Below are 18,488 nucleotides of genomic sequence, written 5' to 3'. Positions count from 1 at the left end.
TCGAAAAATCCTCAATGAAGTTACATGTAACTGACATGTAAGAAGTGGTTACCCTTGATGTCCAGCAGTCAGTGGTAAGACTCTTCCCCTCACTGAAGCCTGTGTGATCTCATACAGTTATGGAATATGTGATTTTGAAAGGGTTTTCCTGCTTGGAATTGTGTACATTGGATATAGACTATTGCTATAATTTCTAAAAACCTGTCCTTCACGATCGAAAATGGATGCAATGCAATATCAATTTGGCCTTGTTTTGCTACAGACATATACTTTGGCATAAACTGGTCCATAGAAGACTGCGTTGCTGTGGGTCGCGGAGTCGGCCTGCTTGACTGAGTGGATGCATCTCCACGTGTGGAGGTGCTGGATCCACCACTACCACTAGGAGGCACGCTAGCATAACATTTATTTTTTCGTTCTTTGAATTAGTTAATTCTATTCATTTAAATGTTTTGATTATTCATATCTTTATTTTTTTATATATTTTTTTCTAAATAGATTCGCCTCTTCTGATATGCGTGCCGGCTCCCAATGTTCACCTACAAGAGCCGACTCTTAGAGCCGAATCGTTCGCGAACGACCCATCACAACAACTTTAACTCCATTGGTCTGACCGCCCAAAAACAAACAAATTGCAGGACTGTATTCAAGCAGTCGAAATGTTTATCCGTCTTCGTTGTTTAATTTCAAATATTGTTTGAACAAATTGTTCACGTATTGGTGAGTTATTGTTTTCTTACTTGAAACTGAAAAATGTTTTTCTATATAAAGACTCACTAGGCTACCTTTTTGTTTTTGGAAAATACGTTGTGGGCACATTCTAAAATGGCGGGTTGGACTCGAAGGTATCCTTTGAAGAGGTTACTGGACTATTTTATGAAGCACGTATCACTGTCGTCGAAACAATGTAGTAATACCTCAACTATGTAACGTTAAGTAGAAGTGCTCCGAAAAAATTAAGTAGAAAATGTAAAGCTGTTATCTGTCATTTGACAGACTCATTTGACCAACCTACTGACCGATCCCTTAAAACAGAGATTGCAGAAACTGCAGTAAAAGTGCAGTAACTGCAGTCGACTGTGATCATTTGGACGCAGTAATTTCAGAATAACTGCAGTTATACTGCACTCATACTACAGCTCCACTGCAAAATGACTGCAGTAAAAAAAAGTTTTATTTTGGACGCAGTATTTGCTGCTAACTTAGACTCTGACTGTAATCTTTTTTTCATAAGGGGTACAATAACAGTAGTAGTTAACAAACTTTTTGCCAGGAAGAGATGTGAGCCATAAAAACCTCTTTCCCCAAAAAAATGACGAAAATAGGTGAAACTAGAACAGAAATAAGTAAATGTTGCATAACAACAAGCAACCCACATGACACAACCCAAAATATTTAATATCTGCCTTCTATAGCTTGTGACGTTCTTAGCATGTACATAGGTTATAGGGTACACCCTGAGCAAATCCCTGTCTCAGGTGAAACGTTTAAGTAATATTTAACCTGACCTACAGTATTGCGTTAGATATTCAAAGATAATACAGCTCTGCATCCTATGTACTGTAAATCTCAAGAGGCAACTGACAAAAAACCTGACAAATGGTCAAAGGTCTGTTTTTGCACAGATAAAAAGGGATTGTTTAGATGCCCTGAAGTGAAATGTACTGCATGTCAAAACTAAATCAAACTGATGGCTATGATATTACTGTGTTTGTTTCAGCTTGTCACCATGGCACACTCCCTTCCTGACCTCTTGGATGACCTGGAGCAAGATCAAAAGAGTTGCAGCACTGATCAGGTGCTGGAGGGAGATGAAAAGGAGGTGGGTTGTTGTACTCTGATGATACACCCACTGGAGAAGAGAATAACTGCATTTATACAAAAAAATAAAAATCTCACAATACACTATAATTACCTCTGACTAACCAAAATAGAAAGAGGCACACAAACACGCATATAATTGCTTGTCTCACCCCCTCTATTATTCTCTGCAGTGAGTTGAGGGCTGGTCTAGTCTGTCCAGTGTGTGAGCATGGGCTGAGAGACCCAGTCTCGTTTAACTGTGGACACAGAGTTGGGTTACTTACAAAACCCTGATAGGGTTACTTGCAAAGCATTTGCTAATCATTAGTTAAGTCTTTTGCAGGCAAGGATCTAAAGTGAGGACTATCTATACCTTATGAAACCTTAAGGCTGGCCATGCCATAAGTAGCCATTCCAGCAGTAGCTGATGCTCCACAAAGGGCTCAAAATGACCTGAAATATGCCTCGCTTATCAACAGTAAAAGAATACGGACACAACACAGAGGGTGCGAAAGACACATTTCAGTTGAAGGCATTCAGTTGTACAACTGACTAGGTATCTCCCTTTCTATTTCCCCTTATGCCAGGTTCGGCACTGAACTTATCAGAAAAAAAACCTTGGTTGTTTATGTTGTTTTAGGCCTAATATTATATGCCCGCGGGGAGCAATTATGGTGCCTGTTACTGTATTTAGACAGAGACAATTTTAAAACAAGTGGTCTCATTTTATTAGAATTTGATTAGAACTTTTATCTGTCTTTTTAGGTCTTACCAATATTGAATGTAATCTTGCTCATTGATAACAATTGGCATTTTCATGGATCAGACAAAAAAGCTTTTTACGTTAGGCCTATGTCAGTGTGAATCAGAGGAGGCTGGTGGGAGGAGCTATAGGAGGATGGGCTCATTGTAATGGCTGGAATGGAATGGATGGAACGCTATCAAACACATCGTTCCATTAATTCCATTCCAGCCAATAAAATGAGCCCTTCCTCCTATAGCTCCTCCCACCAGCCTCCTCTAGTGCAAATGCTATGTTTAACAATATATTTCCAAAATGAAGCCATGCAATTACTTAGACCAATGTGGACTCCAAACATGTTCAACATATTTAGCAAATATGGGATAGGCCTACATTTTATTTTTGTAGGCTATTTAACGAACTAGGCTATAATGGACTAACATTCCAATTGGAGTTGATGACAACTGAATACATAAGACCGTAAATACACAACTTAATGAAACCACATATTTGGCCATGGAGCACTTTCTTACACACCTACAACTTGTTTATTAATCAAAACCCAGCCCTTTCGAGCCACCGCCAGCTACTGCGAGCATAATTTTGGTTGTGAAAATAGCTAAAATATTCCTGACACCCCCCCACCCCAAACCGATAGCGCATAAAATTACCATTGTGTTAGGTTTGTTAAAATAGAGCCCGAATGTTAAAGGAAATATTCACATTTTTTTTAACATTTTCCAGATGTAGCAAAGAAAGTACATTTTCTTTAACATTCTGTGTTTTGTCCGTATTGTTAGTTTAATACAATAGTTTAATACATTTTTAAATGTAGGAATAGCTTAATTAATGATGAATAAACTATTTACTAATCCATCAAATGTTTTATTACCAGGTGTTATCATAAAGTGCTACCCTTGTCGTGTGTGTGTGTGTGCGCGCTCAATTGTGGTTAAAACGCTCTCCCTTCCTCCCTCTCACTCTCTCTGCAGTGAGTTGGAGGTCATCCATAATGCCAGTCCTCAGTGTCCGGAGACCTAAAAACACATCCTTTCTGAAGCGCACTACCACACAAACTTGGAGGACACTTTATGGTGTTTCTCCCACATCCACTCATAATGCATTTAAATCAACAAAAAATGAAACTTAATTGAATTATTATTTTTTTTGAAGATGAAAACTACGGAAACAAGGAAGACATTTCAATGAACATTTTACCTTGTAGAGTAGCTAATGAGTAAGAAGTATCATAAGTATTTAGTTTGACTGTGATAATTGGAAGGTACTAGATTGAGGGCAACATTTTCATAGTGCAAAAACATTGTGCAGATTGCAGAACTCGTTAATCTTATTGTAATCTGGCAGCGTGATTTCATTTGAAGCGGTTTTAAAAATGTGCCTTTGTAAAGAGGTGACTATTTATGCATTGCTCGGTTTACTAAACTCTAGTTAAATAATTGCCTCTTTCTAATGCACATTGTTAAAGAAACGTTCAAGGCAGATCATCCTACACTAGTAGTATTGGAAGACTGCTCGGTATATAAACAATATCAAAAGAGGGGATTTGGCCCAGAGATTGGGAAAAGGGTAGATGAATATGGACTCAGGTACCTTGATATAGGGCCATCTGTGGCAATAGGAAATGTGCCACCATGATTTTATACAAAGCCATATGTTAATCTTAGCCTGATCAAAGAAAAGAAGCAGTGGTTTAAAGAAAATATAGGAACAATAGTGGATCAATATATTGGTAACCAGTTTTATTCTTGCTTGGCAGTATACACAGATGGTTCAAAGGATTCCATGAATGGGAAGACTGGAGCAGGTGTATTCCTGAGTTCAATGTTAATCCATGCAACAAATTATTTATCTGTATATGCAACAGAAATGGTTGCTATAATTGTTGGATTGCAATGGCTAGAGGAGGGGCAACCAAGAAGAACAGTAATATGTTCAGGTTCTACATCAGTTTTGTGCAGTCTAAGATCTGGGAAATTGGAACGTGAGGATTTATGGATAGAAATAATGATGATGTCATTTGGGTTAACAAGAAATGCGATAGAGGTTCAGTTTTGTTTGATTCCTGCTCATAAAGGAGTCAATGGGAATGATATAGTAGATAAAATAGCAAAGAAAGCAATGAAAAATAATTTTGTGGATATAGGCCTACAGGTGCAATTAGGGAGAGGAGAGTAAAACATTCATATCAAACACTGTTGGATTGTTGTCAGAGGCAATGGGATGCAAGTGGTGAAGGGGAGACAGTTTTATAGAACAAGGAAATCTGTACGAGAGAAAATGTAATGGGAACAGAAAAGAGGACGTTATCTTGTCTAGGATGAGATTAGGACATATGGTATTGAATTATTCTGAAATTGATAGGGAACCATGGTACTGGTATGTGAGATGGGCGTATGTTAAAAGAAACGGTTGAACATGTTATGTTGTGAATTTTATGACGTAGAGAGTTAGTTTGCTAGGGTCAGAGGGGTTGGGCGGGGATGTGATTTCGGTGGGGGGATGGAAGTAGTAAGCTTTTTAGGGCTTTATTTGATTTGGTTAGAAACAGGGTTAGATAAGAGAATATTGATGTATTGGGAGGCTGTGACCGGTCTCACACTCCAGTACAGTAGGTGGCTCGGTGTATGCACCTTTCAGTTGGCTGCGATCCTCCAATACAATTTTTAAAGAAGAAACCTTTCCAAGTAAATCACAAGGCAATATTACAACAAGGTTAACATTATTTTTTGCACAATGCTTTTGCACTATGGAAATGTCACCCCAAAATATTTATCTTTATTTATTTTTGGCTTTTATATTCCTTTTCCTTGCAGTGGATGATGTGATGCAGAGAGTTAAAGAGGAGCATAAAGCCAGTCTGAAGGAGAAGTTTCAATTTGTTTTCGAGCGAAACACAGACTATGAAACTCCTCTCGAACGGATCTACACCAAGCTCTATATCACAGGGGGAGAAAGTCAAGGGGTGAATGATGAACATGAAGTGTGGCAGATTGAGAAAAGATCCTGGGGGAAAAAAGCAACAGACACTCCAATCAACTGCAATGACCTCTTCAAACCCTTACCAGGAAAAGACCGACCCATCAGAACTGTAATGACCAAAGGCATCGCTGGAATCGGAAAAACGGTCTCGGTGCATAAGTTCATCCTAGACTGGGCAGAAGGAAAAGCCAATCAGGATGTGGATTTCGTCTTTGTTCTTCCTTTCCGTGAGCTGAATTTGATCAAAGATGACCAGTGATGACCAGTACAGTCTTTCTGAACTTCTGAATGACTTCCACCCTGAACTTGCAGAGATAGAAGACACAAAGACATTTGCTGTTTGTAAAGTTCTGTTCATCTGTGATGGTCTGGATGAAAGCCAACTTGAATTGGATTTTCATAAAAACAAGAGGTTGACTGACGTTACAAAGACCTCATCAGTGGATGTGTTGCTTACAAACATTATCAAGGGGAATCTTCTTCCCAAAGCTCTCCTCTGGATAACATCACGACCAGCAGCAGCCAATCAGATTCCCCGTAAGTGCAGGTGACCGAAGTATGGGGTTTCAATGACCCACAGAAAGGGGAATATTTCAGGAAAATAATAAGTGATGAGAACCTTGCCAGCACAATAATCTCACACCTTACAACATCAAGGAGTTGCTACATCATGTGCCACATACCAGTCTTCTGTTGGATTTCTGCCCAAGTCCTTGTACAAATGATGATGACAAATGAGATTGGAGATATCCCAACAACTCTGACTGAGATGTACACTCACTTTCGACATGAGATGTACACTCACTTTCTAGACAAACCTGGCAAATGAAAAGTATCAGGGTCGAAATGAGGCATATGCACAGAAGATCTTGGAATCACGTAAAGACTTCATTCTAAAACTGGGGAGGCTAGCATTTGAGCACCTGAACAAAGGCAATCTCATGTTCTATGAGAAGGACCTGAATGAGTATGGCATTGATGTCAGTGAAGCTGCAGTGTACTGTGGGTTGTGCACAGAAATCTTTAAAGAAGAGTCTGTGTTGTACAAAAATAAGGTCTATTGCTTTGTGCATCTGAGTACCCAGGAGTTCTTTGCTGCTCTGTACGTGTTCCACTGTTGTGTAACAAAGAACGTCAAGGAGCTGGAGCCTTTCCTGAAAAATTAGCCAAAATTATGCCCCTTGGATGAGCTTTCCTTGCACGGGCTTCTGCAGATGATAGTTGTTAAAGCCTTGCAGACGAAGAATGGACACCTGGACCTGTTTCTCCGATTCCTTGTTGGCATCTCACTGGATGCTACTCAGAAACTCTTACAAGGCCTCCTGCCACAAAGTGAGAATGGCTCGGAGTCTGTTGAGAAAATTAGGAAATATTTTAGGGATCAGGATGTTTTATTAGGGGATTACTCACCTGAAAGATTCATCAACCTTCTCCAATGCTTGACTGAGATGAAAGACAATTCAGTACAAGAAGACATTCTAAAGTACCTTAAGTCAGAAAATCGATCAGAAACGGAACTGTCGGCTCCTCATTGCTTATATGCTTCAAATGTCAGAGGAGGTGCTGGATGAGTTGGACATAAATAATTACAAGACAGGTATCACAGGTCATCTGAGACTGCTTCCAGTTGTGAGAAACCGCAGAAAGGCAATGCAAGTATTAATGCAGAATTCACACATACCACATCCTTATAAATAAGTATTTATCCTATTTTTATGATATGCAACTTGTTCAGATTTGTATTATCATAAATTTACATTTTTGCAATGCTGAGGGCCTTTTTTGTATACCTTTTTAGTTAGAAGCACTGGGATTTCATTTCTCAATGGCTTACCTGGAAAATCCAAATAATTCACAATACAGTGGTTAAGAGACCCTGACGTAACATAACATCACAGGTTATATGAGTTGTATTTTCTCTATTCTTGCAGATTGTCTGGCATTGTACTCACAAGTCAGTGCTTTGAATTGCTGGTCTCCAGTTTGCAGACTCACTCATGAGAGACCTGGACCTGAGTAATATTGCGTTTCATGACAAAGAGATGTTATTCTTTGCTGGATTGAAACATCCACACTGTAAACACTAAGGTCAGTTATTTTGGAGAGGTCCAGATAGGATATCATGATAACAACCTAAAGAGTGACTAACAAACTGTTCAACAAAGTTTCAAATTGTTACCCTGAGACCATGTTTTGAGAAATCAAACCGTAATGGACACGCACAGTAATGAAAGCATGTCATTAAATGTGTACATGCTTTGTGTTCATGTTCACTTCACACAGATGCTTTCTTTGCTGAAATAAATCGAGTAAGACGACCTGTATTTAATCACTTGATGTCTCTTTCTTTGTAGACTCTCAAGCTGTAAATTCACAGAAACGTCTTTGATTACTGCTCTAATGCCAGTGAGCTCACCACCTACAGCCGCAATCTGTAAGTTGAATTTTGTGTCGAAAGTATTGCCTGATGCATGCCTTGTGAACTGTGCAATGGTTGCCATAAATTGGCCTTTGTTTGCTTTTTGTGTCGTTGTGTAAGTTTCGTTTTCATCCTTAATCATTTTTGTATTTTATTGTATTACCACAGGGGGCACAGAAGTTACCGGTTGGGCCTTAAAACACCTGGACCTGAGTTTCAACAGACTGAATGATTCAGGCATTGTGTTGCTTTCTGCTAGGCTGGAGGATCCACACTGTAAACTGGAGAAACTGAGGTCTGCAGAATGATTGTGATTTTGTTCTCACTTTTTTTACATAACCTGTTAATATCTTGTTATATCTTGTGTTATGTCTTTATGTATCATCGTTTCTCATTTAGGATGAGTCGGTGTTCTCTGATAGAAACATGTTGTTACACGTTGGGCTCAGTTCTCGGCTCAAACTCCTCTCCCCTGAGAGAGCTGGACGTAAGTAGCAATGATCTACAGGATTCAGGAATGAAGATGCTCTCTGCTGGACTGGGAAATCCACACTGTAAACTGGAGATACTGAGGTGGGAAATACATGGGGACAAAGGAAGAGATGCTTACATTTACAGAAATATAATATTCACAATACTACTTTTTAAAACTTGTGTTATATACAGTGCCTCCGGAAAGTATTCAGACCCCTTAACTTTTTCCACATTTTGTTATGTTACAGCCTTATTCTAAAATGGATTAAATAAATAAAACATCCTTTTTAAACAACAGAAATGCCTTATTTACATAAGTATTCAGACCCTTTGCTATGAGACTCGAAATTGAGCTCAGGTACATCCCGTTTCCCTTGATCATCCTTGAGACATTTCTACGACTTGATTGGAGTCCACCTTTGGTAAATTCAATTAATTGGACATGATTTGGAAAGGCACACACCTGTCTATATGAGGTCCCCCAGTTGACTGTGCATGCCACAGCAAAAACCAAGCCATGAGATCGAAGGAATTGTCCGTAGAGCTCCGAGACAGGATTGTGTTGAGGCATAGATCTGGGGAAGGGTACCAAAAAATGTATGCAGCATTGAAGGTCCCCAAGAACACAGTGGCCTCCATCATTCTTCAATTGAAGAAGTTTGGAACCACCAAGACTCTTTCTAGAGCTGGCTGCCCGGCCAAACTGAGCAATAGGGGGAGAAGGGCCTTGGTTAGGGAGGTGACCAGAACCCAATGGTCACTGACAGAGCTCTAGAGTTCCTCTGTGGAGATGGGAGAACCTCCAGAAGGACAACCATCTCTGCTGCGCTCCACCATTCAAGGCCTTTATGGTAGAGTGGCCAGACGGAAGCCACTCCTCAGTAAAGGGCACATGAAAACCCACTTGGGAGTTTGACAAATGGCACCTAAAGCTTCTCAGACCATGAGAAACAAGATTCTCTGATCTGATGAAACCAAGATTGAACTCTTTGGCCTGAATGCCAAGTGTCACATCTGGAAGAAATCTGGCACCATCCTTATGGTGAAGCATGGTGGTGAGGCAAAGATGAACTGAGCATAGTACAGAGAGATCCTTGATGAAAACCTGCTCCAGAGCGCTCAGGATCTCAGACTAGGGCAAAGGTTCACCTTCCAACAGGACAATGACCCTAAGCACACAGCCATGACAGCGCAGGGGTGGCTTCGGGACAAGTCTCTGAATGTCCTTGAGTGGGCCAGCCAGACCCTGGACTTGAACCCAAGCGAACATCTCTGGAGAGACCTGAAAATAGCTGTGCATCAACGCTCCCCATCCAACCTGATAAAGGTTGAGAGGATCTGCAGAGAAGAATGGGAGAAACTCCCCAAATACAGATGGGTCGAGCTTGTAGTGTCATACCCAAGAAGACTCAAGGCTGTAATCGCTGCCAAATGTGCTTCAACAAAGTACTGTGTAAAGGGTCTGTAAATACATGTAAATGCGATATTTCCGTTTTAAATGTTTAATAAATTAGCCAACATTATATAAACCTGTTTTTGCTTTGTCATTATGGGGTAGTGTAACAGATTGATGAGGGGGAAAAACATTTTTTTAGAATAAAGCTGTAACATAACAAAATGTGGAAAAAGTCAAGGGGTCTAAATACTTTCCGAAGGAACCGTATATTCTAAGGCCTTCTCTGAAAGCTTTCAAGGCTCTGCACTCAACCTCCAGCAGTCTGGTTGTAAAATCATGACCTCTCTCTGCAGTCTGTCATTCTGCAGCTTCACAGAGGAAGGCTGTGCTTCTCTGGCTTCTGCTCTGAGGTCTAACCCTTCCCATTTGAGAGAGGTGGACCTGAGCTTCAATCACCTAGGAGACTCAGGAGTGAAGCTGCTCTCTGCTAGACTGGCAGATCCACACTGTAGACTGGATAAACTCAAGTATGCTAACTGTGCAAAACTTGTCTTGGGTCCCACTCTCTCCAGATTTCTATGAAATATTACCTATAATTACAATATATTTGAAATAGATTTTCTTCCAAAAATGTGTCATTAAGTAAAAAGTTGCTTTTCTATAGACCCCTGCCTGACTTGTTCACCATCAACAGAATGGTTCTGGGCATATACCAGTCATTATAAACATTCACGACAAGTTAACAGCCGTGCAGCTTTATACAGCTACTGAATATAATGAAGAATCTACGACTTTTGTAATGATATACTTTGTTTGTGCACCAGTCTTGTAACCACTGCCATAACTGACTGTTTGAGGAATCACTGCATTTCTCTTGTTGGTCTGAGAACAGACCGGTCCTGATATTGTGTTGCTTCATTGCTGCTCTACATACTGTAGCAAACGGCAACATCCGGGACTCAAACCAGGGTCTCCCAGCCCGTAGGCAAACCTGTAAACAACTTCTCCAATAGGGTTAACCCAGTTGAGGTAGATTCGAATGAGTAATACCTAGGCAAGTGTCCTTACACCACAGGCGGTGTCCGTCACTAACTATTATTTTGCCTCTCCTACAGTTTGAACCAAAATTAAGAGTTGTGGTTTAAACCGGAGCTGCTTAAGAAGTGTAAGTGTCTTTGCTAATGATATTGCAATTCAATACAACTGCTATTGACCCACTGGTTATGATGAGATTCTCTCTCCTTTGACTTCTCTTGCTTCTCCAGATGCCAAATGTGCTTGGACCCAAACACAGCAAACAAATTTTTCGCACTGATTGAGGAAAACAGAAAGCTAACATGGGTGGATGAAGAACAGACATCCTGATAACCCACAGAGATTTGAGGAAATGCCACAGGTGCTGTGTAGAGCGCCTCTGACCAAACGGCATTACTGGGAGGCAGATTTGATTGGGAATTGTGACATAGGAGTGGCATATAAATGTATTAGCAGGTGGGGAAAGGCAACAGATTGTAAGCTGGGAGCCAATGACAGGTCTTGGTGTATGTTCTTCGAAGAAAAGAACCGTTACCTTGCCCGCCACAATAATAAAGAGAATCATATTCTTTACCCAACCACCAGACCTGATCCCCAAAGAGTAGGAGTGTATCTGGACTGGCCAGATGGCACTCTGTCCTTCTACAGTGTCTCCTCTGACACCATGACCCACCTGTACACATTCCAGGCCACATTCACTGAGCCCCTCTACCCAGCTTTTGGGGTAATGGACTCATTAATGGACTCATCCGTGTCCCTTGCGGTTACTAGTAGTCCAGTGCCAGCTGAAAATCCTGCATAGTCTTGGATAAGGTACAATTCCTTACGTTGGAGGGTATTTTGTTTCACAGCCTTTTCTATTACATTTTCATGACTGAATTTGAATGATGGAAAAGTTGAATGGGACATTATTTTTTCCATCATTGACAGTTAGCTTGTAACTTTGGGTTTAAAATAAAGAACAACTGTTGGTTGTTGCAGTCATAGAAATGTAATGAATGAAATGGTAATTCGGTGGTGTAAAGTTCTTTCATATGACAGCGACAAGGGTTTTAATTTGCCTATGATTTGGCCATGTCTGTTTGTAAATAAATATGTGTGTTATCTCATAGCATATGCACAGTGTAAAGCACTAGGTAACTTTTCTGCATGTTTGTCAAAATGCATATTAAGATTTTTTTTAATGGATTAAAAGACACTTGCTTCTATTTGAATTATCCCCTTCATTTCAAGTGTTGACAATCAGTAGACAGTGTTAGAATCGCAGAATCTTTAGCTCCCACTAACCCAACCCAGTGTCAGCATGGTGCTGAAATTCAACAGTTTTTGTCGCTGTCCTGGGGGGTTATATGGAAAGTATTCCAACCCTATCACTTTCCAAATGTTGTTACGTTACCATCTTATTCTAAAATGGATTAAATAAAACATTTTCCTCATCAATCTACACACAACCAAAGCAAAAATGTTTTTTAACATTTTTTTAAAAACATTTTAGCACAGAAATACCTTATTTACATAAGTATTCAGACCCTTTGCTATGAGACTCGAAAATTAGCTCAGGTGCATCCTTTTTCCATTGATCATCCTTGAGATGTTTCTACAACTTGACTGGAGTCCAGCTGTGGTAAATTCAATAAATTGGACATGATTTGGAAAGGCACACACCTGTCTATTGTTAGGGAAGATTCAGAATTTGTTGGTAACATATGTAAGATGTTTTATATTCATCAAATGTGTGTAAGTTAATTCTCATCAGAATGGTATTTTTGTGTTATTCTGTGGTGAGGGTTGCAGTATCTGTTCTATGTCAAGACTAAGTTGCATGGCCGCTGAGAGGGGAGAGGTCAAAGTGTCATCATGTGTAAACATATCTTTCACTCTCTACCTTTCCCATAGTGGGGAAAGAAAGGTTGCAGTGTCTGGAATCATTCTATGCTCCCTTTTATGTTGTTTCTATCTTAACCTATAGCCTCACCCTCCTCTCCGTGAGTTTGTCCAGGAGTTTGTATTTAGAGTGGGTTGTATCTAAATGACAATTTGATATATGCCTGTTGTAATGGAGGATTGGTTTATGGTTTGGGAAAGGAGACAAAGCTGAACGATGAGTTATGTCTATGCTGTCTGACTATGTGGGTCTTTGCTATTAAAGGAACTCAGTTGCATTGTAAGGGGGCTCTCAGAGGATTCACTGGGAGACACTGAATCAATCTGAGAGTCACAGGGTTGTGATAGAGCTCATATAATTAAAGATGGACTTTTATAACTAACTCTGACTTGTGTGTGTGGTTTGCTCCCATGATTTGGTAAATAGAGGAAATTTCCACGACATTTGGCGACGAGGAGGGGATGTGAATCTTCACTCGGTGACCGTTCCTACGATCTAGGTAAATAAATCGTGCACGAGGGATCCCCTAAACTTGGGATCTCAGGGAGAACCACACTTCGGGAAACGGAGCAGATGGACCAACCTTTGATCTAAGAGGAAGCGAGCCGAGTGGATACCACATCTCGAACTGAGTTTTTTTTAAAGAAAAAGGTGAGCGAACCACACACAGATTTGAAGTCGAGTTTTTTTTATTATGCCTGTTACCTATACTCTGAGCGTGAATTCCTTTGTAAGGAAGGCACCTTGGCGGCGTAAGCAGGGCCGAGTCAGAGGAGAGTAATCTGGGGGTTTTGTGGACTCAAAAGATACTCTGCGCTGTCCGGTTGCCAGTGACCAAGAGCCCTCCTGACACTGAATTGATCACAGTGGGGATTTGGTGAGGTCTGTCGGGGTGAGGGGCCAGGGGGTCTGTGTGTTCTAGGTGAAACACAGCACTTGGCGAAGCCCTATTGGAAGAAGGACCTCATTCTGTGTGTCTGTGTGATTTGTCTAAGTGACCCTCAGATGTGGTGAATTCCAATTATTTTAAATGTGCTAGCCAGGTATGCCCTAGGTTTACTCTGTGTGAGTCGGACCGTTCTGTGTGAGCGGGGCAGGTTTACTCTGTGTGAGTCGGACCGTTCTGTGTGAGCGGGGTAGGGTTTACTCTGTGTGGGCAAACCTTTTGATGTTCTGTGTGGACGTCAGAAAAGTTCTATGTGAAAAATCTGACCAATCCTGTGTGGATGATCCTGAAAGTTCTGTGTGAGTAACTAAGATTTCTTAAGTTTTATATGGATTCTGTGAATTATTTGAAATTATGATAAATGGTATGTGTGTATAAAGTAATGCTGAAAATGATTAGATACAATTTAAACCACCCATTCGTAGACGTACGTAGGTTTTGAGTTGATATCTTAAATGGATAATTTGATAAAGATGAAGTTTTTAAGCACTGTTACAATAATCTACAAAATCTGGGAAATTGAGCTCTAGAAACTGATTAGAGTGTGTCCACTTTTGGTTATCTTACCCTAACGATGTAACTATAGAACGCATATTGGAGTATCTCCGTCTGGGTGAAACATTTCAAATTAAACTGCCCTTAAGGTCTGAACATGTTATACTTTTTCTTCCCAGTATGAGAGAAGTTGCGGGATTTATTGAATAAACTGTTTTCCATAAAGTTAAAGAGAATTCGAGGGATGCTCGATGTAATTTATAATGTACAAAGCCTAAGGTTTTCCATCAAGCTAATTATCATTGCGTGATTAAAGTGATGTAGTAAAGTAATTGAAATACGTTGCATAAGTAAACATAATCTACTTTTACTGTTTCCTAGTCATTAGTGTCGATTTTTTTATTTGATTGCTAATATATTCATTTGGAATTTGAGAATCATAGCTGGAGCAATGTTTGTACTATTAAAATTGGGCTATTATTCTTCTGGGAATTACCGATAGTGACGTGTTTTGATTTTACTTTGTAAATCGGGTTTATATCCGGAGAGTTTTTGCTATTGGCAATAGCATTGGTGGTTCAGTGGTAGAATTCTCGCCTGCAACGCGGGAGGCCCGAGTTCCATTCCCAGTCACGGCGCTGGCTGAATTCAGACTTTATGACTGTAAATAATCTATTTGTATGTTTTGCCTGGAAAGTTATGGTCGCTAGTGTTTGTATAAGAGATAAATTGAACGTTTTCAATAGATTGTTTAGGTTAAATTGATAGGCTAATTCAATTTAAAACAATAACGAAGCGAATTCTGATGCAAGACGATGTCTGTTCACTAAATTATCTGCTGGAATAATGTATTGAGAATTGGGTCGTATTTAAATTACTGTATCAATAGAGAAGACAGTTACCTAAGTTAAAGACACTCTGAATGATAGCGGGGAGAGAATGGCGATAGGAAAGTGGTTACCGAAATGTTTTTCATTCTTATAGATTGACTGACGCATGTTATAATTTTGGCGCTGTGTGTGTTATTTTTAAAGAAATATGATACATTTCATAAGTGTGGAGAGCAAAGAGAAGAGGAAGTTATAAAGTTGGGGTTTTAATCTTACGATAGAGGTAAGGAAAAACGTTGAAATGAGAGTGGTTATATTTTTGCCCAACTGGGGGAAAAAGAAATAGGAAAGTTGAGTTGAAAGTATGGAAGAGAGTGAGTTGTTGTGTTGGCTGCTCATTGTCAGGGAAAGTTGCTGGAGGCAGGTAGATTGTTGTAGAATAACGTACATTTGCGTTATTAGTTTGAATATACAATAACCTTACTCTAATTGTTTTGACCGTTGTTCAGGTCCATTTTTTTGTCTGTATTTCTAGCAGCTGATTCGCTAGGTGGGCATCATAGATTTGTGGCGTTTATATTTACTGTATTAGGCTATGAGAATTGGGAGACTGGATGTATGAATCATAAAACATCGTAAGGATAGCTTCTGATTGTTATTGATTCTTGGTTTGATTGTTTAAGTAACACCAGTAAATTTGAGCAGGAAAGTTCATGTACTCTAAGGTTATGGTATGTTTCCATTATGTGGAACAATGTCAGGTCATTAAAGGTGATTGCTGGATTGAATAGTACGCCAACCTGTTGACAGAAGACTGAATGGGTATGAATGTTGAAAAGCAAGATTGGGCCAAAGACTGAACTAGTATGTTAAGTGGGGGAGTATCATAGATTTTAATTATAGTGTTGTTATAGTAGTTATATAGTGTAGTCAAAACGATTTCATATGTTTTGGGAATTAGCGAGGTTGAATTTTGTATTTGAGTTCCTTTATTATTTGCTGTTTAAAAGAAAGGTTGGAATCAAGTAAGATGCCTTGGCACTTAAAATCCGATACCACCAGGAGCGTTTTACATCAGTACTTGTTTTTTGAGGAACATGCAGACTGTGTTTTATTTTATTGAGATGTAAACATGAGTCTCTGAGCAATTTTGTCATCTGAATCATTATAGTAGTGAGTTTTTGTGTAGTTTGTTATTTGCATGAATTTATCACAGTATCATCTGCATACATTGGAACTTCAGACCCTGTACAGACTAAAGGAAGATCATTAATGGATGTGCTGAACAGTATTGACCTTTGTGGATATCAGTGGGGAAAAAATTAAGTTTATTTTTATTTACGATGATGAGACAGCACCGACTTTTGAAGGATTTTAGATTTGTTTTAAAAAATCAGGATTGGTTTTTTACTAAATTTATATCAACAGATTGAAATTATTAGGTTGCTGATTAAGAGTTTTTTTTAGGAGTTGATTTAACTTGATTAAACATTGTATCATACATATACATTGATTTGATTAAAACTTATGATTAATGATTTGAGGTACAGTGGAATTATCATTAGGTTTGGTTTATAGTTCACGTTTGAGTTTCTGAATCAATGTAGTGTAAATGAATACTAAGTGTTTTTGTGTTTTCTTCGGGAAAATTGATATTTCACTGTCTCTCTCTGGAATGTGTCCAGGGCATATACTCTTGGGGAGAGTGAGTGAAATTGGGGCACTCACCACATTGGGATTGTAATGAGTTTTTATTTTCTGACTTTTCATTACACACGCAAATTCTTTTGATAAAGGAATGTTCTGGGAACATGGAATTATGAAAATGTTTGGAACTAGTTGATTATTGTTTGCAAATTGTTTTATATAGTGCAAAACACTGCTTTGGAGGGTTTTGTATGACCTATGACCTTCTGATGACTTTCCGTTGTGGCTTGATCACCCGCATTGGAAAGCCATTTGGAAAATAAATGTATGGTCATTTGTAATACTGCTTTCAAAATAATTTGTGTAGTTGGTAAATATGTTTCTTAATCCATATTTGTAATTTGGACCAGTGTGAAGAGGGCATTGCTTTTAACTAAGCTTTAAGTCTATTTTCCTATGACCATAGGGGTTAAATAATTTTTCTTTGTGGAATGTTTTTTTTTTTCTTCTTCAGTTTAGTGATTTTAATTTGATTAGGTTAGCTGAAATTTTGTTTTACATTACTCTCATACGGAGAGATGTGTGTAAAACATGGGGGAGGATTCAGTTTTTTGAGGGTTTGAATTGAAGTTATACAACTTAAGTGATATGTGAATGAGTGTATTGTATTGTTGAGTGTATTGTATTGTTGTGTTTGTTTTGTTCTATTCCCGAGGGGTATAGGTCTAATTTCTTGATCCTTGGCTCTACGATGGAGTTGACAGTGAGATGGGGAGTATAAACCAATTTGAAAGAATAGTTTCAATAGAATGTTTTGATATTCTCTGTGAAATATGTTTAGATATGTGTGTTAAGAATAATTGGTAAAAGTAATCATTTATCATGTAGTTAATGAACTGAACTAAACTGTTGTTCTGATCTGTTCTTTCGAGGTTATCATGAAGGGTGACATCAGACGGTATCTTAATGCATGGAAGAGATCATTTGGACCGAATGGTGTGTGTACCTCAAAACCCCCTCTAACTGGCTGAAGAAGAGAGACAAAGGCATTGAAGGAGGCTTTCCAAACCACTTCTACCGAGAGAAAAGAACCAAGCCAGAAATTGGTGTACAGTATCAGATCTAAGCTATCAACTGCTTTTCTTTCATGGTTCTGTCATACTGTGAGGAGTCCACTTGGAGTGATCATGGAGAAAGATCTGTTCTGACATTTTCTTATGATGCTGGTATGTTGGTTGACGAATGGACAAGACATGAGTGGTAAAGATGAGACATTGAAATTGGGACATTATCATGGGCCGTCCATTTTGAACTGTAAAGCTATTTGAAGAAAAACGAAGATGCCAGAAGATGCCGTGCCTGAGAGGGGGGGGGGGGGGGTTAATCTAACTGTGCCATTAAAATTGTTTATACTTTTGTGGTATCAGATTGATTGAAGAGGTCTACACCATGTAAATTGTAGTAATTTAGATTAAGAATGCATTGAGATACTGATCTGTATTAAAATCATGATTAAAAAAGTTAATAGTAGAATTATGGGATAATTATACTGTATGTAAATCTGCTAATATTGATGTGTGTTAAATTGAGGTTTTACTTTGAGTGATAAGACAAATTTGAATCACTGAGGAGTGCTAAATATTCTAAATATTGGTTTGATAAATAGTTGGGTTGTTACTTATGATTTGTAATATGAATGATTTCAATGACCTATTCTCTATTCCTAAGTATATTTCTGAGCATGAGTACTTAGAGGGATGTCTGTCCTATATGTTGTGAGGAGGCCTGTGTTTAGACACTGGTTCTTATGTAATTG

The 18,488-nt window shown here is 39.0% G+C and overlaps 1 protein-coding gene and 1 pseudogene across 2 annotated transcripts; both read left to right on the top strand.

Annotated features, from left to right (window-relative positions):
• The first annotated feature begins 466 nt into the window (after window positions 1-466).
• On the top strand, window positions 467-13,136 carry LOC110494007 (ribonuclease inhibitor). 2 transcript variants are annotated; one of them, XM_090205209.1, is made up of 10 exons: window positions 467-720; window positions 1,721-1,822; window positions 5,380-7,197; window positions 7,477-7,633; window positions 7,900-7,979; window positions 8,133-8,259; window positions 8,364-8,537; window positions 10,188-10,361; window positions 10,950-10,999; window positions 11,100-13,136. In XM_090205209.1, the coding sequence occupies exons 5-9, from the start codon at window positions 7,946-7,948 to the stop codon at window positions 10,963-10,965; spliced, it is 525 nt and encodes a 174-aa protein (XP_090061335.1). In that variant the 5' UTR covers window positions 467-720; window positions 1,721-1,822; window positions 5,380-7,197; window positions 7,477-7,633; window positions 7,900-7,945; the 3' UTR covers window positions 10,966-10,999; window positions 11,100-13,136. The 2 variants fall into 2 exon arrangements, with proteins under 2 accessions (XP_090061335.1, XP_090061336.1); XM_090205210.1 differs by lacking the exon at window positions 10,188-10,361 and having other exon boundaries at window positions 569-720.
• On the top strand, window positions 1,730-7,914 carry LOC149975907 (protein NLRC3-like; annotated as a pseudogene).
• Window positions 13,137-18,488: the final 5,352 nt, after the last annotated feature.

The sequence above is a fragment of the Oncorhynchus mykiss genome, chromosome 17 (genome assembly GCF_057628025.1).
Source record: "Oncorhynchus mykiss isolate SJ-2025 chromosome 17, ASM5762802v1, whole genome shotgun sequence".
NCBI classification, from domain to species: Eukaryota; Metazoa; Chordata; class Actinopteri; order Salmoniformes; family Salmonidae; genus Oncorhynchus; species Oncorhynchus mykiss.
This window is presented reverse-complemented; position numbering and strand designations above follow the sequence as displayed.

Bases quoted from the DNA above. Each gene is read 5' to 3' on its own strand.
- LOC110494007 (XM_090205209.1), top strand. From the start codon at position 7,946: ATGCCAGTGAGCTCACCACCTACAGCCGCAATCT. The intron at 7,980-8,132 runs GTAAGTTGAATT...GTATTACCACAG, and splicing joins ACCACCTACAGCCGCAATCT to GGGGCACAGAAGTTACCGGT. The intron at 8,260-8,363 runs GTCTGCAGAATG...TTTCTCATTTAG, and splicing joins TGTAAACTGGAGAAACTGAG to GATGAGTCGGTGTTCTCTGA.